Raw genomic sequence first — 20,492 nt, 5'->3', positions numbered from 1 at the left:
CAATTCAAATCCAAGCGATTTTGTTATAATTTTGCAGTATACAGTGAGATATGTTAGGAGTTTTATCAAACAGATGGTGCGTGAAATGGATGCTGCAAGTTTGTGACGGATCTATAGATTCGATCGTCATTTACTGCTGTAGATCGTTGGTTGACAATGATTCTCCTTGTTCGAATAAGGAAGGAGATGAACTCGTTCCATTCTGGTTTAGGCTTGTGATTGCTGCTAATCGGATGGCTGGTTAGGGTGTTTCTTGGCTGTAGAGATTTACGGATCTGTTGATCGGAGATGAGAGATTTAGCTGCAGTCAATTTTTAGATTTAGGGTTTTGAATTTTAAAATAGAAAAGACTAATTTAAAAAAATTAACTCATAATTTTTACTTTAATTTATATACACATGTGTAGGATGACTTGGATTTAAAAAATAATATAAATTCTGAGTCATCAATTACACCTGTCAAAATTAACTCCGTTAATTTTTATTTGGTTAATTTAACAAATTTGATAAATTTTGTCAAGTTTGTATACATAAATAAAATTTTACAACTTAAATAACAAATTTGACACTTTCATCCAACTTAGTACATAAACATTCTTCCCAATATTTTTTAGAACGCAAGCGAAATTTGTGTAGCGACAAATATACATCTTGTGCTAAATTAAAAGAGAGAATTATCATAATTTTATAGTTCCTTAATTAAGTTAAATTTATATCTATATTTATATTTCTTTCTTCTTTGCACATTTAAAAACAAAAAACAAAAAACTTAATTTCATCTTATTTTTATAATAATTATATATATAATTATATATATATATATATATTTTAAGCCTATTATTATTTTAAGTTTTAAGGTCACAAATTATTAATGTTTCTTTTATTTTTCATTTAAAAAAATTGTACATATAACATCTCAAATCATTTTAATCATTTTGAGAAATTAAAAATTAAGACTTAATTAATATTAAAAACAAGTCAAACACCTAACATATAAAAATTAAGACTTAATCATTTTGACTTTTTAATTTCTTTTTAATTAAGTCTTAATTTTTCATTTTGAGTCAAATGGAACCAAGAAAAAGAAAATTAAGACTTTTTAATTAAAAATTAATATTAAAATGTATACATTCAAAACTTAACTAATTAATTTCTTAGTACTAATATATATAAAAATTGTTAATTAATTTATATTTTTCTTATAATCTTTTTTTTAATATAACATGCTAGGCTAACATGATTACGAAGTTATGATACAAATCAAACACGTAACTTTTAATTTTTTAAAAACAAGTCTAACCATCTTTATAAATTAAATTTAAAATTTGCTAAACATTTCATTTTGCTTTGCGTTAATTATTTATTCAAAACATGGGTTTGTTCAATATTTTTAAATATTATTTTATTAAACACAACAAGTCATTTAAAAAAAAATATAACTATTAATCTCTTTTGATTAGTCAAAGATAATACATCATTACATAACTATTTTAGTACTTACATATAATTAATCCACATTTTTTACTAACACCACAGCAATTAAAAAGAAAAAGAAAACTAATCACTTATATAACACTTGATATTAAACAAAATGTACATATAATTCCTCCAAGATTTTTTTGGTCAATTTTAATATTAAAGCACAAATTTTCAAAAGTTAGAATTGAGTTTGGACAAAAATATTAATAAATATATTTAAAATAAAATTATGTTTTTAATATTATTTCATCTAACATATTTGAAAAATAATGTTTTAAAAATAATTATTATTTACATTTTTTTTATTTTCTATTTCAACAACTCTCGATTTTGACGAAAAACTTAGTTTAAGTGACCAAAGTGATTTTAAGAGATCTTTTTGTTATACATGTTTTAAAAAAACAAAAATACTTTTTCCAATTTTCATTTACGTCCAATTAAGACTAATTTTTAGTGCCACGTCGAAATGACATGTTTTTTTTTTTATATTTAATTTAAATTGGCATGTAATTATTATTATTATTATTATTTTAAAACTGACTTAAACAAAACTGAAATAGCCAAACCCCAGAACCCTCCTCCCGACGGCTGCTGATTTCCATCTTCTTCTTCTTCCTTTGTCCGAACAGTTCTTCCTCGGCCCTGTTTCATTCTTCTTCCCCCGATTGAATATCTGTTTTTGTTCTTCATTTCCTGTTGGGTTTCAGCCATGGATGATGTTTGCGAAGGAAAAGACTTCTCTTTCGCCAAGGAGGAAGAAAAGATTCTCCAATGGTGGGACGAAGTTAAGGCCTTTGAGACTCAGCTCCAACTTACTAAAGACTGTCCCGAGTACATTTTCTACGACGGCCCTCCATTTGCCACTGGTCTTCCTCACTACGGCCACATTTTGGCCGGTACAATCAAGGATATAGTAACTCGCTACCAGTCCATGACCGGTCATCATGTAACTCGCCGATTCGGTTGGGACTGTCATGGATTGCCGGTGGAGTTCGAGATTGATACCAAGCTGGGAATTAAGACCAAGCAGGATGTGCTCAATATGGGGATCGATAAGTACAATGAAGAGTGCAGGAGCATCGTCACCAGGTACGTGTCTGAGTGGGAAAAGATTATTTCAAGGACGGGTAGGTGGATTGATTTCAAGAACGATTATAAAACAATGGATTTGAAGTTTATGGAGAGTGTCTGGTGGGTTTTTGGCCAGCTATTTCAGAAGGACCTTGTATACAGAGGTTTCAAGGTATGCCCATTTGAATTTGCTCATATTCTGTATGTAATTTCTCTCCAGTGATATACACGAGGTTAACTTGATTTTACACAAACATCCTATAATAAATGAGAAGGCTATCTGATAGATAGATATTTAGTAATGGTCTTATTTTAGGGAATGCTGTTCATTTCATCTGCTTTACATTCGTGCACAATCTTAAGTAGCCATGACAGCTAGCAGTAGAGGACTTCTAATTTGTAGATCAAGAAATTATATTTGTCTTGGTCTGATATATACTTTGTGTGAAGGTAATTTGTAACATTTTGGAAAGCTAGACGAGTTTACGAATCTTTACAATTTTTTTGCTACTGCAGCTCTAGATCTATTTCGGGTTCTCCATGTTACTTAACTTTCCTTGTCTGGTGCTTTTCAGGTCATGCCGTATAGCACTGGCTGCAAAACCCCACTTTCTAATTTTGAAGCCAATTCCAACTACAAGGTTATAAGATGAATTTCTGTCTGGCTTGTTTAGCTATTGCTTCCTTATGTTGTAAAACTTCAATTGTGTTTGCAAATTCTGTCTATTGTTAGCTATCCTACGTTAGAAGAATCACCTACTTATGCGACTTAAAGATTTTTTTTAGTTTTACAAAGAATGGTGTACTTACTTTTCATTGGCATCAAGTTTCGATTTTGTGCTATTGCAATCTCTAGTATCTATGGTTTATTTTTTTACTGGGGTATCCTATGGTACTCTAGTTTGTTTTTGGAGTCTCAACCCAGATGCTGATTTAGATTTTGCAAAAAAATATTGTTAATCACAAAGGATAAAAACCTAATTATACTTGATAACTTGAAGCATTATTGTTTAGGAGGATAAAAAGTTGATTTCACGATGAAACCATGATTTTACATTCAATTCTATCATGTAAAGGTTGAAATTTAGTTTAAAGGCTAAAATCAAGTACTGTATGTGAGCAGGAGGTACCAGACCCAGAAATCATGGTTACCTTCCCCATAGTTGGTGATCCAGACGGTGCAGCCTTTGTAGCATGGACAACAACACCTTGGACTCTTCCTAGCAATCTCGCTCTATGCGTTAATGCAAATTTTGTTTACGTAAAGGTTGGTGCTGCTTATTGTTAGTCTATTTGATAGAATGCTTATTAAATCTCTTAAATTTCTGACTTACAACACCATTTTCTCTCCCTAGTTTGCCTTGTACGATTATTCTGTTTTGAACTTATTATGGATTCCTGTGAATTGATGTTTTAATTATCCATCTCAATGCAGTCTCGATTTTTTATGATATGCCCTGTTCATGCATGCTAGTGTTACATTTTTTGAGTAGTTTTTCTCAAGTTTTTTTTTTGTTGTTGAAATGTTAAAGTCTATTGACTTTTAATAATGCATTGTATATTCTTACGACCTCAACACTGTTTATTGAACAACCCAACCATCAAGCCACTTTAATTTTTACTTTGACTTGGATAGTGTGATGTCATATTGAGATGTTTCTGATCCTGTGAAACAATCTAGGTTTCCAAAGCCTTCACTTATGTTAGTATTTGAAGGGAAAAATTGTATGACATTTGAAAAGTTATACTATATATATCCCATTTTGTTTCACCAGTTATATTCATGAAAAACACCAAACACATCAGTAACTTTAATATTCTTACAGCAGCTTCAAACATAATTTCCTTATGAAATGGAAGGATGTTTGCTCTCATAGGCAAAGTGATTTTGTGATAATAGATGCTTTGGAAAGTTGGTTTCATGAGGAGAATCGCATCATGAGGAGAATCACTTCTTCCCAAAGCACAAGTTTAAGAGCCGTGCTTGTAAATGTATATGATAATCTTTTCTGGCTGTTTGCTCTTTTATCTTCTACAAACTGTCCTTACAGATCCTTTGTGTATTATTATTGATTTTTCAAATCTGGTACATCACATCATTTATAAGCTTCATCTGAAAAATATTACCAGGTCCGTAACAAATTCAATGGAAAGATTTACGTGGTTGCTGAATCTCGACGTTCTGAGCTTCCGGTGGAGAAAGCCAAAAAGGGTACTCCTAACGGTTCTGTTAACGACACTGAATCCGCAAACTCTAAGACCAAGGGATCCTCAGGTGGAAAGAGTAAGAATGTTGTGGTTGATACATATGAAGACTTGGAGAAGTTTCCCGGGTCTTCTCTGGTTGGAACAAAGTGAGCAGTTTCACTTTTCCTTTCCTCTTCTTTTGTTAGTATTGATTGATTTCATGTCAATCTGGTAACTTCTGATTAAACATTTCTGCTTACTCCTCCTATCACTAGTTACCATCATCTAGGGTCTCATCATATGATGAGCTTGCCAAGTGTTTTTACAAAAACTTATCGCAGTTCATATGCATAAAGCTATAGGCAAAATGTAACTATTTTGTTCATTTGCCTAGAATGTCATGGCATTTTAAAATTAATACTGAGACTAAATGTTGAAACTGACAATTTTGAACAAATAGATACCAAACTGTGTGAGCTGATATCTTACTGTGTATATATTTTCACTCGGACATTTATGTGTTCTTGTGTATGATATGAACATAAAATTTATGCGTATTATCCATGAGTGTGTGTGCTGACATTATCCTTTTAACCTGATATTAACAGTGTAATGTTGTTTTTCATGCTTGGTTCTAGATGTAGATTATTGATCTGCTATTTGTGTCTTACCAAGTTCGTGTTATTGTGCTTGTGATATGATTACACTTTAAAGAGATTTTGCACTGCAGGTATGTGCCGTTGTTTGATTACTTCAAAGAGTTCTCTGAGGTGGCGTTTAAAGTTCTAGCAGATGATTATGTAACTTCTGATAGTGGAACTGGCATCGTTCACATGGCTCCTGCTTTTGGTGAAGATGATTACCGTGTTTGTGTTGGAAATCAAATAATTGGCAAGGTTTGTCAATGGTTTCTTGATTTTTGTGCCTAAGAACTTTATTCAGTTTTATGATGTTACTTATTCTGTAAGGAGGTTACTTCCATTGCCATCCCTATATATAGTCCCGTTCAATGTGGTCATATTGCCCAACTTGTATATGCGAACTATTCTTGCAGCTATTTTTCAGATGTGTTCATTTGTTTCATTTTTTGTGTGTAAAAATTGGAATTTATGTCATATGTTGCAGGGTGAAAACCTAATTGTAGCAGTTGATGATGATGGCTGCTTTACTGATAAGATCACAGATTTTTGTGGTCGCTATATCAAGGATGCAGATAAGGATATCATTCAGGCAGTTAAGGTAAGTTTGTATTTCATTTGCTAAAAGCTTGTTTATGTTGCTTACTGTAAGTAGTTTATTATGGCAATGATTTTCTTTTTGAACAGATATACTTTGAACTAACATTTCATCCATTTTCAAAATTTGACAACATATTTCATAGATTACATTAACTCAGTTGTATGTGTACCAGTTTTATATAATATGTTTACATAAATTTACACTATTTTGCACACACACACAACTAATAATCATGTATCTGCAAAGATTTGTATTAAACTGAAATGATGCGTGAGCCACTGAATTGAAGTCTTTTGGCTGTTTTCACATAAAATAAGATTGACAATCACTTATATAGTGCATTGGAGCTGATCTTTCTTATGTTACCTGTTGATAAGTCTAGAATTTATTGGCTCTTTGTTAAGCAAAATCTAGAATATTTATGATCTTAAATGATATATTTCTTGTAAAAGATGTATTTATCTTGTTTTTGTTTCTCGTTACCTTGTAGGAGAAAGGCAGGCTTGTGAAAACTGGAAGCTTCACTCACCCTTATCCATTTTGTTGGAGATCTGACACTCCTCTAATCTACAGGGCTGTTCCAAGCTGGTATTTTATTTTGTGATGCTATTTTTCTCCTTCTTGGATGGGTACATTCTTTGATATTTCATTCTTCTTTAAGTTATGTGGCCATATTGTTCTATTGAATGGATTTTATTTTTGATGAAGGTAAAATATAGAAAATGAACAGATTATAATTGAGGTTTCAACCGTTAAGAGAAAAATTGCAAAACCTTTAAGCTCTATCATTTATTTTTTTCTTTTTAATAAGCTCAACATTTCATTAGAAAAAAGAACGCAAGGAGCGTTCAAACATACCTCTAAGCTCTATCAACAGTTACCATATGCGAAAACATTTAGAATTGATCCAAAATGCCTCACCCGAGTGCAACCATATAAAGGGAAGAAAACTTAGGTGAAATAGTGTGTCCCGGACTTAAAGATTAATATAATTTCGTGGGCATGAACCCCAATAAAACAGAAGGGAGCATGATTCCATACTTTCCTCTAGGTCTTTTTAATCTATAATATGAAAATAATCAATGCCAGTCTTTTTCTTATTGTTCCGTTTGAGTCCTTTAGGGCCTTAATCTTCTTTGTAAACATGTTTCCATAAGTTTTTATACTTTTTCGGATTCTCTTAATTCATGAGCTTGTATCTCTTTTTCACACATACATGCATGCATCTGAGATCATGGAAATGATTCTGTTTCTTCTTTTGGGCTATGTTCATCGTTCTGCTTGGTTTGTCATGTGTATATATCTGTTAGAAAAAACTTTACATTGTTTACTTTGTTTTGCCTTAACTTCTTAGGTTTGTCTCTGTTGAGAAGTTGAAGGACCAGTTGCTGGAAAACAACAAACAAACTTATTGGGTTCCAGATTTTGTGAAGGTTTGCTCCTCTAATGATTGCTTTGACTAATTCTATATTGCGTATTTACTTCTAGATATTTTTGAGTTAAGTTGGCCCTTCTAAATATGAATAGCCTCAACTGAATTAGCGAGAGCAAGGTTTCTGGAAGTGAAATAGAGACTCCATCATGAAATGTGCTAATTTATACATGCATCCTCTTTGGACAAGATATACTTCTTATGCCTCAATCTTATTAAAATTGATCTAATCTTCAAAGTTTGTGGAATATGGACATTAAACAACAAAAAAGGTTGTTTTCTCCCAATTTCCAAACATAAACCAGGTCCTGATCTCTTTATGAGCTAACTTGGTATAGTCCATTTTTTTTATGGATTCCCGCTTTGGTAATAAACCTAACCTTTTAAAATATGACTTTGCTTTTAAAGAGTACCTCGTACTTTGTTTCTAATACACTTTTCCTCTTAATTAATGCAATATTTTCTGTTTTTCTTTTTCATCACAATGTCATGTTACAGGAGAAGCGATTCCACAATTGGCTGGAGAACGCGAGAGATTGGGCAGTTAGCAGGAGCCGATTTTGGGGTACACCACTTCCTGTATGGATTAGTGAAGACGGTTTAGAAAGAGTTGTTATAGATTCTATTGAAAAGCTTGAGAAGCTTTCAGGCACTAAGGTTTATTTTCTTCTCGGGCAACCTCAATTTTACAATGTTTTCTTTTGGCTGGAATATTTCTGTCTTCTTGCTCTTCCTAGCACGATGCAAGTTGTGGAGAAGTGACATTCATTATGTAATTTGCCAGAACAATGTTTTAGAGTTCTAAGTGAGGAATACTATTTTTTTTCCGAACATCTTCGAAATTATTTCCTGCGAATATATCATAAGAAGTTCATCTATCTAATATATTTTATTCTGTATTCCCACTCATAAGTTTGTCAAAACCTTCCTCCATCAACTGTTAAAGGAAGGATTTGGCTGAGGCATAAGCTGATATGATTACCTATTTAACTATATGGTTGTTCCACTGTTATGAACCTCCCATGAAGATGCATAATTTGGTTGGGTAGAGGAGCAATAGACCAGGATATCATTAAATTTGGGTAGATGATAGATTTGCACAATTTTGCCTTGCAAATGCTTCATTATGCTAATCCTAATCTTAGCAGCTAATATTATTTGTCTTTACAATCTGCTTGTTTGGCTTTGAAGTATATTCTGAAAGAATAAGCAGGAAATGTTACACCAAAACAGTTCACTTGTTTGGCTTTGGTGTACTTGCTGAAAGGATAAGTTTGAAATTGGTTCTTACCACATTCTGTAAAAATATAATTGCAGTTATTATATTCACTTTCTATTTGTTGAACGTGTGCTGGATACTAGTCTAGACATCATTGTCTTGTAATCCTCTCTATCATTCCTATGTGATTGGTAGTTATTGATTCTGATTTAAGTTCCAATTTTCTATAAAAGTTGGCATATGTTAGTATTCTGCACTTTTCTTTTCTCTATATTTAATTTGCATGTATTGTTATTTGTAGGTGACAGATCTGCATCGTCACAATATTGATCACATCACAATTCCATCAAGTCGGGGGGGTGTGCTTCATCGAGTTGAAGATGTAAGGGCATCAGTTCTTTGTTTGATGTGAATCATGATTATAGCTTGTATACTTCCTTATTTCAAAGGTGACTGTGTTTATAACTTTTATTTTGGCAGAATCTGATTATAAGAAACTAGAAACTAGACCAGTAATGGTGCTTTCAGTTTCCTGCCCTGGGGACTTGAAAATGTTGAGCATTGCTGCATATTTGCATGTAACTAGTTTAAGGAGATATAATAGGGAATCATTAAGTACAGATATATGAATTTCTTTTTTCAACTTTGAGCAATTACTAAAGCTGGGTTTTGTAATGAGGTGTAAAAATTGCCTTTATCATAGTTGGATAACAAATTGTTTTCTGAGACATTGCATAGTTGCTTTGCAACTTGTGAAAGCTATGGCTTTGGTGTCAGTAAGATGACTTTATGGATGCAAAATTGTTGGTCTCATTCTAATTTGTACACTAAATGAAAAAAAAATTAGTGTTGAAACTGTAATACTATTTCTACATTCAGTGGAACTTGATTGACAAAATTTGTTACTTAAATTCGGAAATAGGTACAAATTGCTTGAAAGCATGTGTTTTAGTGAGTGAGCTTATCCCCAATATAAAAAAAAGCTATATTTATATATGGTTTTGGAAACACAATCACCACTAGATACACATGAATAATACCCATTGAGTCAGAAGTCCTGGAATAAAGCTACACATAATTTCACATGTGTTTCATTGATTGAACATCTCAGATAGTCACAAACAATATTTTCCCAACATTTTCTGATTTTCAGAAAAATAGAGTATTTAATGAACTCACTATATTTCTCTCGTTGGCTCAGTTACTTTTTCCTCAACTGTTTAAAATTATATTGGTCTGGGGAAAGGGTTAGGACCAGTGCTTATCTTTTCTTGCAACCTTGCTCTTGTTGTAAATGCTTTGCCTTCTTTGATGTGTGAATTTGTTGATTCTAAGGAAGCTAGTTTGCTAAATTGCTCAAATAGTCAATTTTAGAGTGACCAACAGTATTGAACTTGCGCTGCTACTACTTTCACTGATCAGTTTCTATGTTTATTTCTTATTTTACATATGTATGATCTCTTGATCAGGTGTTTGATTGTTGGTTTGAAAGTGGTTCAATGCCATATGCTTATCTCCATTATCCATTTGAGAATGTTGAACTCTTTGAGAAGAATTTTCCTGGTAATTTTATTGCTGAGGGGCTGGATCAAACTCGCGGGTGGTGAGTTTCTTAACTTCTGTTGATGTATAAACTTTTGCTGATATATAAGCATTCTCCCTTTGCATACTGTATATTTTGCAATGTCATGTGAAATTTCTCTGCTTGGTTTTGTTTTTTCCTTATTCTTGGATGTTGTCAATGTCATGTCTTGTCAACTTTCTAATTTGTCTCCCTTTCCTTACTCAACCATATTCTTATGTCTCCAAGAGGTAGCTTAAATGGTGGTGAACTCAAGTTAGGACCAAAGGTCCCTGTCTTATCTGGTGCATGCTATCGATCTCTATTTGAGTGCATATCTTATAAACTTCTCAGGCATAAGCCCAGTTTCCTAAAAGTTTGTATTACCTTAATGATTATGCCCGTCTTCTTTATTCTTTGGATACTTTAAAAATCAGTAATAGTGGGTGAACTTTTCAGCTAATTTTTTATTTTGATGTAATTTAAAAATGGTGTTCTTTATGGTACAGGTTTTACACTCTCATGGTCCTGTCTACTGCATTATTTGGAAAACCAGCTTTTAAAAATCTTATTTGCAATGGACTTGTCCTAGCTGAGGATGGAAAAAAAATGAGTAAAAGATTGAAGAACTATCCATCACCTATGGATGTTATAAATGACTATGGAGCTGTAAGTTATTTATTCCCTTCATTATTCATATTTTTCTAAACTGTATTATTGCTTGTTTTCTAGAATGAGTTCCCCTTTTATAGTTGTGGATAAGATATGACATTATTGCATCTTCTTCAGATACATGGTTACTCATTGTTTTGTCTTTGCAAAGTCTTGCTTTTCTAAGTTTTGAACCACTCATTCCTTTCGGGTGTGGGGATTATTACTCCTTGGGTTTTTCATTGATTTCTATATGACCTTGAGCTGTGATTTTCTTGTGTATTATATTGTGCAGGATGCTCTACGATTATACATGATCAACTCCCCTGTTGTGCGTGCAGAACCTTTACGTTTTAAGAAGGATGGTGTTTATGGTGTTGTAAGTATCCTCAATTTAATTACCATATTTATGCCTTCTGTAAATATTATGTCTATGGCTACTCTTGCACAAACTTGTCTCATGTTGTTTTATCTAATATAAGCTATTCTGTCTTTGCAGGTCAAAGATGTATTCTTACCATGGTACAATGCATACAGGTTCTTGGTTCAGAATGCTAAGAGACTGGAGGTTGAGGGATCTGCACCTTTTGTGCTTATTGATCAAGCTATTATTCAGCAATCATCTAATGTTCTTGATCAGTGGATCAATTCGGCTACTCAGAGTTTGGTTCTTTTTGTTCGAAAAGAAATGGATGCGTATAGACTATATACAGTAAGCGATATATAGTGTTTAGTACATTTATGCAAATTATATTTATATGCAATAAGAAGAGTTGGTATTGCCTTTACCAGTTCTATATTTGTATATAGGAACTAAATAATGTGAATAATTTTCTCATTGCAGGTGGTTCCTTATCTATTGAAGTTTCTGGACAATCTCACTAATATTTATGTACGTTTCAACCGTAAGAGGCTAAAAGGTCGTACTGGAGAAGAAGACTGCAGGATGGCACTTTCAACTTTGTATTATGTAAGATATTGTTCAATGCTTGGTAAATTCTTGATAAATTTCTCATTGCTGGAGTTTATCAAATCACAGTACTCTGGATGTAGAATTCAATTTATTGCTTAGGGCTTGTTTGATGTAGTGTTATTTGAAAGGAAAAAAAAATTATTTGATGAAAAAGTGGGTTATTTGGATCAAATGGCCAAAATATCCTTAGTATTTAATATTTTAAATTGTTATAAAAATAATGTTTGGATGCTTCAGTATTTTAGTTTATGATTTGAATGATTTGATAGAAGAATTAATTAATTGGTGATGAAATGTTGGATTATTTGAATTTATTCCAATTACCCACACCTAGCAAGCCCTTAGACTTCTGATGTTCTTGCAAGCCATGTGTAGAAAAAGGAAGAGAGAGAGAGTAGATTGATATATTTGTGATTGATTTGAAATTCTAAACTATTACAATGGAACTACAATTTATAGGAAAATAAATGAGACTAGTTAAGTAAAGAAAAACTTCCATGATAGGCATAAATGAACTTTTTGATGGGAAGACACAACTCCAACCACTTGAAGTCATTGTCTCTTGTAAATACAAATTTGTTGTTTGGAATAAGGCCTAGTTTGAAATTTCCACACCATATTATCATGCTTAGTATATTAGCTTGATTTGACCTAGATTGCAATATTTAGGCAGCTTATTGGTGCATGGAGTTCCTGTGAAATATTTTTTTCCCTGCCGGTCCATGTTTATTCTAATTAAACATCAACTTCTCTAGGTTATAGGAAGTCATGAGGTTGACAGTCTGATTTCCTCTGCCTTATCAGTAGGAAATTTGATTGTGTTTATTCATAGAGCATTGCTTTGAAGATGCCAGATGTATGCTCAAGATTTAGTTTCACACATTTGTCATCGCTTTCAGAGTTTTAGGGATATACATATCACATGTGTATATATTGGTGCTTGTTATGTGACACTTCCCACTTTTTTTTTCTTATCATTATTGTTGCCAACATGTGCATATTTCTATCATGTCTGATATAAGTATACTATTTTCATTTTGAGGCATTTTATGATGGATGTCTTTGGTTTGTAGGTGCTTCTAACTTCTTGCAAGGCAATGGCTCCATTCACACCATTCTTCACTGAAGTTCTTTACCAGAATCTGCGAAAAGCTTGTGCTGGTTCAGAGGAAAGCATTCATTTCTGCAGTTTTCCTAGTGTTCAAGGAAAGAAATACGAAATGGTACATATAAATATTGGAAGAGTTCTATTAAAGACTCCTACTTATAATATGAAATACTTTCATATAATATAGCGTAATTAATAAGAATTACTGGTCCATGTTAATAGGATGTGAGGGTTACATTTTGATTATTTCTTTAGCTATGTTTTTGAAGACCTAGTTGGATCCTTACTTGAGTTAGCTTACCTCAATCTACTGCTTCAATTATTTATTTATCTAAGAATTATTAGAGAGATTAAACTAAGAGCTTGTTTGATGTAGTATGTTTTTTTAATAAACCTATCTTTTGGAATAAATATTGTTTGATGAAGAAGTGGATTTTTTGGGTTAAATGACTAAATATCCTTTGTATTTAATATTAAAATGTTATAAAAAATTAAGGGTATTTTAGTTATAATTTGAATGATGATGGGACTTATTTGGATTAAATTCAAATAACCCTTCATCAAACAAGGCTCAGATCAGAAAAACTGTAAGTTCATAAGAACAATGCCATAGATGGGTTTTAATATAGAGCTTTTTGCAGAAATTAATTCCTTCCTAGTTACATAGAAAACATGTTAATAAAATTAGTAAGTAGATTTAAGTAGGACTCCAAAGTAAATAGTGCTGTATTTTCGCATACCAGATCGGTATGCTGCTATTCATCAAGTATGATTTTTATGCCCATATGACATACTTTATCATCTTCTTTTCTACTCAATTTATTGATTCAAACTGGTCCAAATTTTAGGGAGGGGAACGTATTGAACAAAGTGTTAATAGGATGCAGACTATCATTGATCTTGGCCGAAATATTCGTGAGCGCCACAACAAGCCTCTGAAAACACCATTAAAGTAATATTCTTATCTTTCTATGGTTATGCAACTCTTGTATATCTTTCTCATTTGTTACTTGATTTTCCTTTATTTCAGGGAGATGATAGTAGTACATCCCGATGCTGACTTTCTTGATGACATTGCTGGAAAACTAAGAGAGGTTGTTAATCTTGTACAACATGCACAGAAATATTACTTGATCTTTGTTTGTCTATGTGCTCATGAATACAAACATGTTTTAATATGTTCCCTAATAAAATGTAATAGCCTTTCCACATGCAGAAAAAGATTGAGCTCATTTGGATTTTTTTTAATAAATTTTTCTTTTTTGTTGGATGCACTAAAATCTGTCATTTGGTATCAAGGGAATATGTTGACATTTATTACTTGGATATCCAGACATTTTTAATTTGGATGGACTAAGTTTCCAAATGGATGCTGATGTAGAAATGTCTACCACAACTAATTTTCTCCTTCCAAAAAGGTCCTCTGTTTACGGTTTTTGTGTATTCCCATATGGTTACACCTTTCATGCCTGTTTTTTTTTTTTTTTTTTTTTTTTTTAAATTTCCTTATTGTGGATGGTCTTTTTTATTCCTATGCTTCTTGGAGAGATATATCTGTGTCATGCTCCCTGAACTTTATCTTCATTTTTATTTCCCCCCTTAAATCCAACCTCATTGTTACCCCTTCAACATTTTAAACCTTTTGATTTTACCCCAGACTCATAGAAACGGCGGCAGCCTATACCAACTGACCTTAACTTGAAAAGATTAGCACTGTTTGTGGATGCTCGCTCAAATTCAAAAGATTTCATAAGGCAAATTCAAAGTTCACTGTCAAAATACCAATTAACCCCCTTTTGGTGGAAGCACATTAATTTTGGAACTTATTCCTTTAAGCAAAAATACCGGCAATCCACTTAGGATGTTCATCTTTTCAAATGTTGCATGCATACTATAATATCCTATTTTCTCTTGTTTTCCTCACGATATACCATTTTTCCAGTATGTTCTTGAGGAACTCAATGTCATATCCTTTGTTCCATGCAACGATCCTTTGAAGTATGCTTATTTAAGAGCAGAGCCTGATTTCAGGTATTGCATTTAGTCTATTTGAGTTTAGTGCAATGCTGTAACTCTTGGTTCTGCATTTTCTGATGGAATTGGTTATTTCCCAGTGTGTTGGGTAAGCGACTTGGGAAATCAATGGGGATTGTTTCAAAGGAAGTTAAAGCAATGTCGCAGGAAGACATTTTAGCTTTCGAGAAAGCTGGAGAACTAACTGTTGCTTCACACACTTTGGCGATGACTGATATTAAGGTAGATTTTCTTGTCTTGTTGGATGTTAACAGCTTCTCCCTTATTTTAGTTGTGAATAGTATTTTTTACTGTACTGCTGCACTAAAAAGATAGGTTCTGAAGATTTTCTGAATTCTGTATGTTCATTTGTTGGACATAGATTATCAGGGGGTTCAAGCGACCAGAGAGTATGACAGAGGAGCAGATTGATGCTGCAGGAGATGGTGGGAATCGTAAATGTATTTTTATAACCTAGAATAATGATCTGAGCTCTTCTAATATGCTTTCTTTGTTATGTACAGGTGATGTTTTGGTAATTCTTGATTTGCGTCCCGATGAAGGACTAGTTGAGGCTGGGGTTGCTCGTGAGGTAGTAGGATTGAAGCTTCTTCTTTTATTTTTATTTTTTTACAAATATATGCTTAAACATCCTACCATAGATAAAGGAAGTGACCTTAAAGGTGGTTTTGATTTCTGTCTTGCAGGTTGTCAATAGGATCCAAAAATTACGAAAGAAATCAACCCTTGAACCAACTGATTTGGTGGAGGTTTACTTCAAATCGTTAGATGAAGATGAATCAGTATTACGACAGATTTTGCTTTCTCAGGTACACATTAGCTTTAGTTAACAAAGGTAGTTGAGATGGAAAGAGGATTGGAATAAGGGATTTACTAGCCTAAAGTATCAGGTTCAAGCACCTTGATTAAGTGCGAGAAAGCTGGTCCGGAACCATGATATCACAAAAAAAATAAGCCTTTTCCCACTTAATGGGTTGAACAGTATTTCCTTTCAACAAGGAAAGGTGCAGAATGTGTTGTGAACCTGTAGAACATTTTCCCCATTTTTTGTAGTTTAATTTTCTTCTTCATTGTAGTGAGTTGTAGTTTAATCTAATGCTGCTAGAATGACGATGTAGATTTTTTTTTCTTGTCCTTTAAGCTTCTAAAATGCCTTTAAAAAGGGATTTGTGTTGAAAAATTCTATGTTAATTATAATTATCTTCATGTTCAGGAGCTAAACATCAGAGATGCACTCGGTTCTTGTTTGCTTCCCTCTTCCTTGATTCCTTCTCACGCCGTAAGTAGAAGTCCTGTTTGGATCATTCTGAAATTTGTCCTTTATTTTAGCGCTTTCGACATAAACTTCTTCTTACATGGTTTATTATGTGCAGGTTATCCTTGCCGAGGAAAACTTCCATGGAATTTCTAATTTATCATTTTCCATTGTTTTGGCAAGACCAGCATTAACATTCAATTCGGATGCGATTGCTTCATTATATGGAGGTTGGTTATTGATATCATTCTCAACATTTTTTTTTATAGTTATTTTGCAATATTTAATATAAATTGATGTGTTTTATTGTGGCAGGGAATGCTATATTTGCTAATAACCTTATGGTCTACTTGCTATCAAGGGATCACTCTAATTTGAAATCTGAGTTCCAAGTTGGAAAGGGAAAGGTTAATTTCTTCTTTTTCATTTTTTAATGAATATTTAGGGTTAATAATAATAAGAATAAGTTGTCATTGATTGGTATTGAACCACTTAAAACTGCTGTGCAGATTAAGGTTCATCAGATTGAGAACCAACCTGCTGTTGATGTGGTTCTTGGAGTGCATGTGTTCTTGACAGTTGGCGATCACTTACTGAGCACCACCAAATCTTAGTGAATTGGGAGGTTTTACTGAAAGGCAAGTTATATACACTTTTCTGTTTGTTTAATTATTATGATGAATAATGTAACAAAACTAAAGAAAACTAATTTGATTAGCTTCAAGTTTTGTCTTTTCTATATTTGCTATAGCATTACAAATATCACATGTTCAAGCTATATAAGCCATTTGGCATATGACTGATCAATTTAGATTTTGACATTGATTCATTGACATATGAGTGATTTCTTTCATGAAATTGATGTTGAAATGGCATATGTGAGTGGATTACTTCATGAAATCCATATTATACAAGCTTTTCAATTATATAACATTGAAGTTTTATGTTCATTTTCAATCTTGGACCTTTTTCTTATATATGTATGTTCAAATTATTGATGATGGTTAGAGAGATCAATACAACATTTTGTATTCTGGCTAAAAATTTGTCAAAAAATTAAACTTTACTTAAAAAAGTTTCTCCTAATTCAATTAGATTTTTTTTTTTATATAAAATACAAACATCTTCACTCTAATTTCTTATTTTGTCAATTTTTAGAAGTAATGATATAATATTTTTTAAGGTTCATAACTTTTTAATTTTTCTTATATATTATACATTATGTATATTTAAATAAATTATTGCAATTTGGATATTGGTCAAAGTTTAGTTGATGAAGCAGTACAGTGAGTGATAGGAGACATGTTTTTGTGTACAATTACATGGCAACTTTGTCTCTAATCTTAATTTATTTATTATTAATGATAACATAATCATCATCATCATAAATTGTTCTTTTTTTTGCAAGTAAATATAATTAGTTATAAGAACTGTAAAAAATAGGCCCTCGCCGAGCTTCATCGGTTCAGTCGAACGATTTTATCCCCTAACTCTACTATTAAATATCTTAACCCCAAATTGTAGGACAAACTTCACACCTTCCATAGCTGTTGTCAAGAAATGTAAAAAGGATTACTTTTTTTCTATATATATATTTTAAAAATATTATCATTTTAACTTAAAACTTATTATAACTTTATTTTTAATATGAATTTAAAATTCTTTTACATAGCAATTATTATAGTTGTAATGCCTAATTTCGTGAATTAACATGAGTTTTGAGATTATATTTATGGTTTGATGCTTTACTACACATGTAAAAGTTTTCCAGTGCTATGTCCTATTTGCCCACCCTGAAGGGTGGTTTTTAATATAAATATTTAGTCATTTATTAAAAATATAAATTTATATATTATTTGTATTCACGTCATAAGATTCATAACATGCATTTATAAACATTCCAATCTTAAATCCAAATTGTATGGCAAGCTTCACACCTTCCATATCTGTTCTCAAAAAAGGTAAAAAAGGATAACTATTTTTCTTTATATATATTTTAATATGTATCATCTTTTCTTACAACTTATTATAACTTTATTTTGTATGAATTTGAAATTCTTTTACATAGTAATTACTATGATGGTAAGGTCTAATTTCAGTCAAATGTAAATCTGGATTAGCATGTTTTTAAGAGACTCGCCACTCAATTTTATTAAAATTAGGAAAATAAAGTGTCACGTGTATTAACACAGATTTTGAGATTTTGTTTATGTTTGGTGTTTGATCACACATGTGAAAGTTTTTCAGCGCTAATGTCCCTTGTACCCACCCAAAATGGTAGTCTTTACTACAAATATTTGACAATTTATTAAAAATATAAATTTTACATGTTCTTTCTATTCATGTCCTAACATGCATTTAAAAATATAGAATATTCCAATCTTAAACCCAAATTATAGGACAAACTTCACACTTAGGAATGACAATGAATATCCGATACACGTGAGTACTCAATAGTTGAGTTCGGGGTTGGGATTGGGGAGCGAAAAAGGTTACCTGATCGGGTTCGAGGTCAGGAATAGAGAATATTGGAAATCTAAACTCGATATCCGAATATTATATATATATATATATATATATATATATATATATATATATATATATATATATATATATATATATATATATATATATATTTATTGTTAAAATTTAAATGACTTTTTAAATTTTACATTTTCACCATCATTACAATAAATATATTATTTATTTTCTCCCTTATCAAAAATTATAGATCACGCTAACATAATTTTGTAATAAGTGTTTCCCTCTCATGAGTCATGACTCTTAATCTTCACTCTTCATTTTTCATCTTAATTTCTATTTTTAATATTTTCTATAGTTTTTGTTCTAACTCCAAGTCTCTAATAAAAAAATTTGTTATATTTTTTAACAAATTAAACATAACTAACTATACAAGTAATGTTTTCAGGTGTGTTTTTAAAATTTTAATATTACTAGTTTTACTTTTATTTATTATTTAATAAAATTATGTTTTATTCTTCAACTTTTATAATCATATTATACTTATTTATTAATTTAATCTTCAATATCTATTTCGTAGTTTCTTTTTTCGTTTTCGTAGCAACAAAGCTAACATATTTCTGTAATATTTACAAGACTATTAAGAAGGATATGTTTTTTTTAGAAAATTGCCATGATGATTTTTTAATATTTTGAAGTTTGTGTTTAATTAAGTATTATGTTCTATCCGTTTTAAATTTATTTATATTTTTGTAGCATGAATAAATTTATATTATATAGTATGGATATTAACTATCTATTATTTAAGGATAAAATATTTATTAATATTTTTTGATCAATTATATTTTATATTAACATATTAATTAAGATATTAGATTTAATTTATAATAATTTTAAATAATTTTAGTTTAAATGTGTTAATTAAAATATAATATTTTTTTTAATATTTAGTATATTTAAAATATAATAAATATAATTTCACACTTTAATCAGGTAATGGGGTACCCTATGGGTACCCGACGAATCATGAATGAAGATATAAATACAGATACTCGTCGGGTTCGAGAATGAATACTTCACTGCCTAGCGAGTAGGGTACCTGTTGCCATCCCTATTCACACATTCCATATTTGTTGTCAAAAAAGGTAAAAATAATCACTCTTTTTTACTATATTCTTTTTTAATATGTATCATTTTTAGCTTACAAATTATTATAATTTTATTTTTAATATAATTTAATATTCTTTTACATAGTATTATTATAATTGTAATATAACTATAACGCATAATTTCGATCCAATATCGAGAACTAACTTTAGTGTTTTTTGAGTCGCCACCCAATTTTTTAAAACTATAAAAATAAAGTGTCGCGTGTATTAACACGGGTTTTGAGATTTTGTTTATGGTTTGATGCTTGATTATACATGTGAAAGTTGTTCAACGCTGTGTCCCGTGTACCCACTTCGAGAGTGGTCTTTACTACAAATATTTGACAAATGATTAAAAATACAAATTTTACATGTTTTATCTACGCCCTTTCATGCATATAGATATATAAAATATTCCAATCCTATAATGCGTATAGTTTTAATACCATTTTCTCTCTAATATTGTGTCTATGTTATAGTCATGGTGCATCAGAATTAAATAGAGAATAAGAGAGTGTAACCCCAGAAAAATCATTTGTTCAGTTTCTACAGAAAAGCTCAAGATTTGAGAATTTTCAACATCGGTTTGTGTGTCAGGAATCCTATTTTTAAAATAAAAAATTATTTTAATTTTTTTTTAAATTATCCCAAACAG

The 20,492-nt window shown here is 31.3% G+C and overlaps 1 protein-coding gene across 1 annotated transcript; it reads left to right on the top strand.

Moving 5' to 3' along the window:
- The first annotated feature begins 2,063 nt into the window (after positions 1-2,063).
- Positions 2,064-17,061, top strand: LOC124941158 (isoleucine--tRNA ligase, cytoplasmic-like). The gene is made up of 27 exons (XM_047481433.1): positions 2,064-2,721; positions 3,125-3,190; positions 3,673-3,816; positions 4,680-4,903; positions 5,467-5,632; positions 5,862-5,975; positions 6,466-6,563; positions 7,330-7,408; positions 7,906-8,064; positions 8,928-9,008; positions 10,096-10,229; positions 10,697-10,856; positions 11,134-11,217; positions 11,338-11,550; positions 11,683-11,808; positions 12,885-13,034; positions 13,768-13,871; positions 13,950-14,013; positions 14,862-14,950; positions 15,034-15,175; positions 15,315-15,378; positions 15,457-15,524; positions 15,640-15,762; positions 16,167-16,232; positions 16,327-16,438; positions 16,524-16,615; positions 16,718-17,061. Exons 1-27 carry the CDS (start codon positions 2,188-2,190, stop codon positions 16,820-16,822), a joined length of 3,561 nt encoding a protein of 1,186 aa, XP_047337389.1. The 5' UTR covers positions 2,064-2,187; the 3' UTR covers positions 16,823-17,061.
- Positions 17,062-20,492: the final 3,431 nt, after the last annotated feature.

Source organism: Impatiens glandulifera, chromosome 6 (genome assembly GCF_907164915.1).
Source record: "Impatiens glandulifera chromosome 6, dImpGla2.1, whole genome shotgun sequence".
NCBI classification, from domain to species: Eukaryota; Viridiplantae; Streptophyta; class Magnoliopsida; order Ericales; family Balsaminaceae; genus Impatiens; species Impatiens glandulifera.
This window is presented reverse-complemented; position numbering and strand designations above follow the sequence as displayed.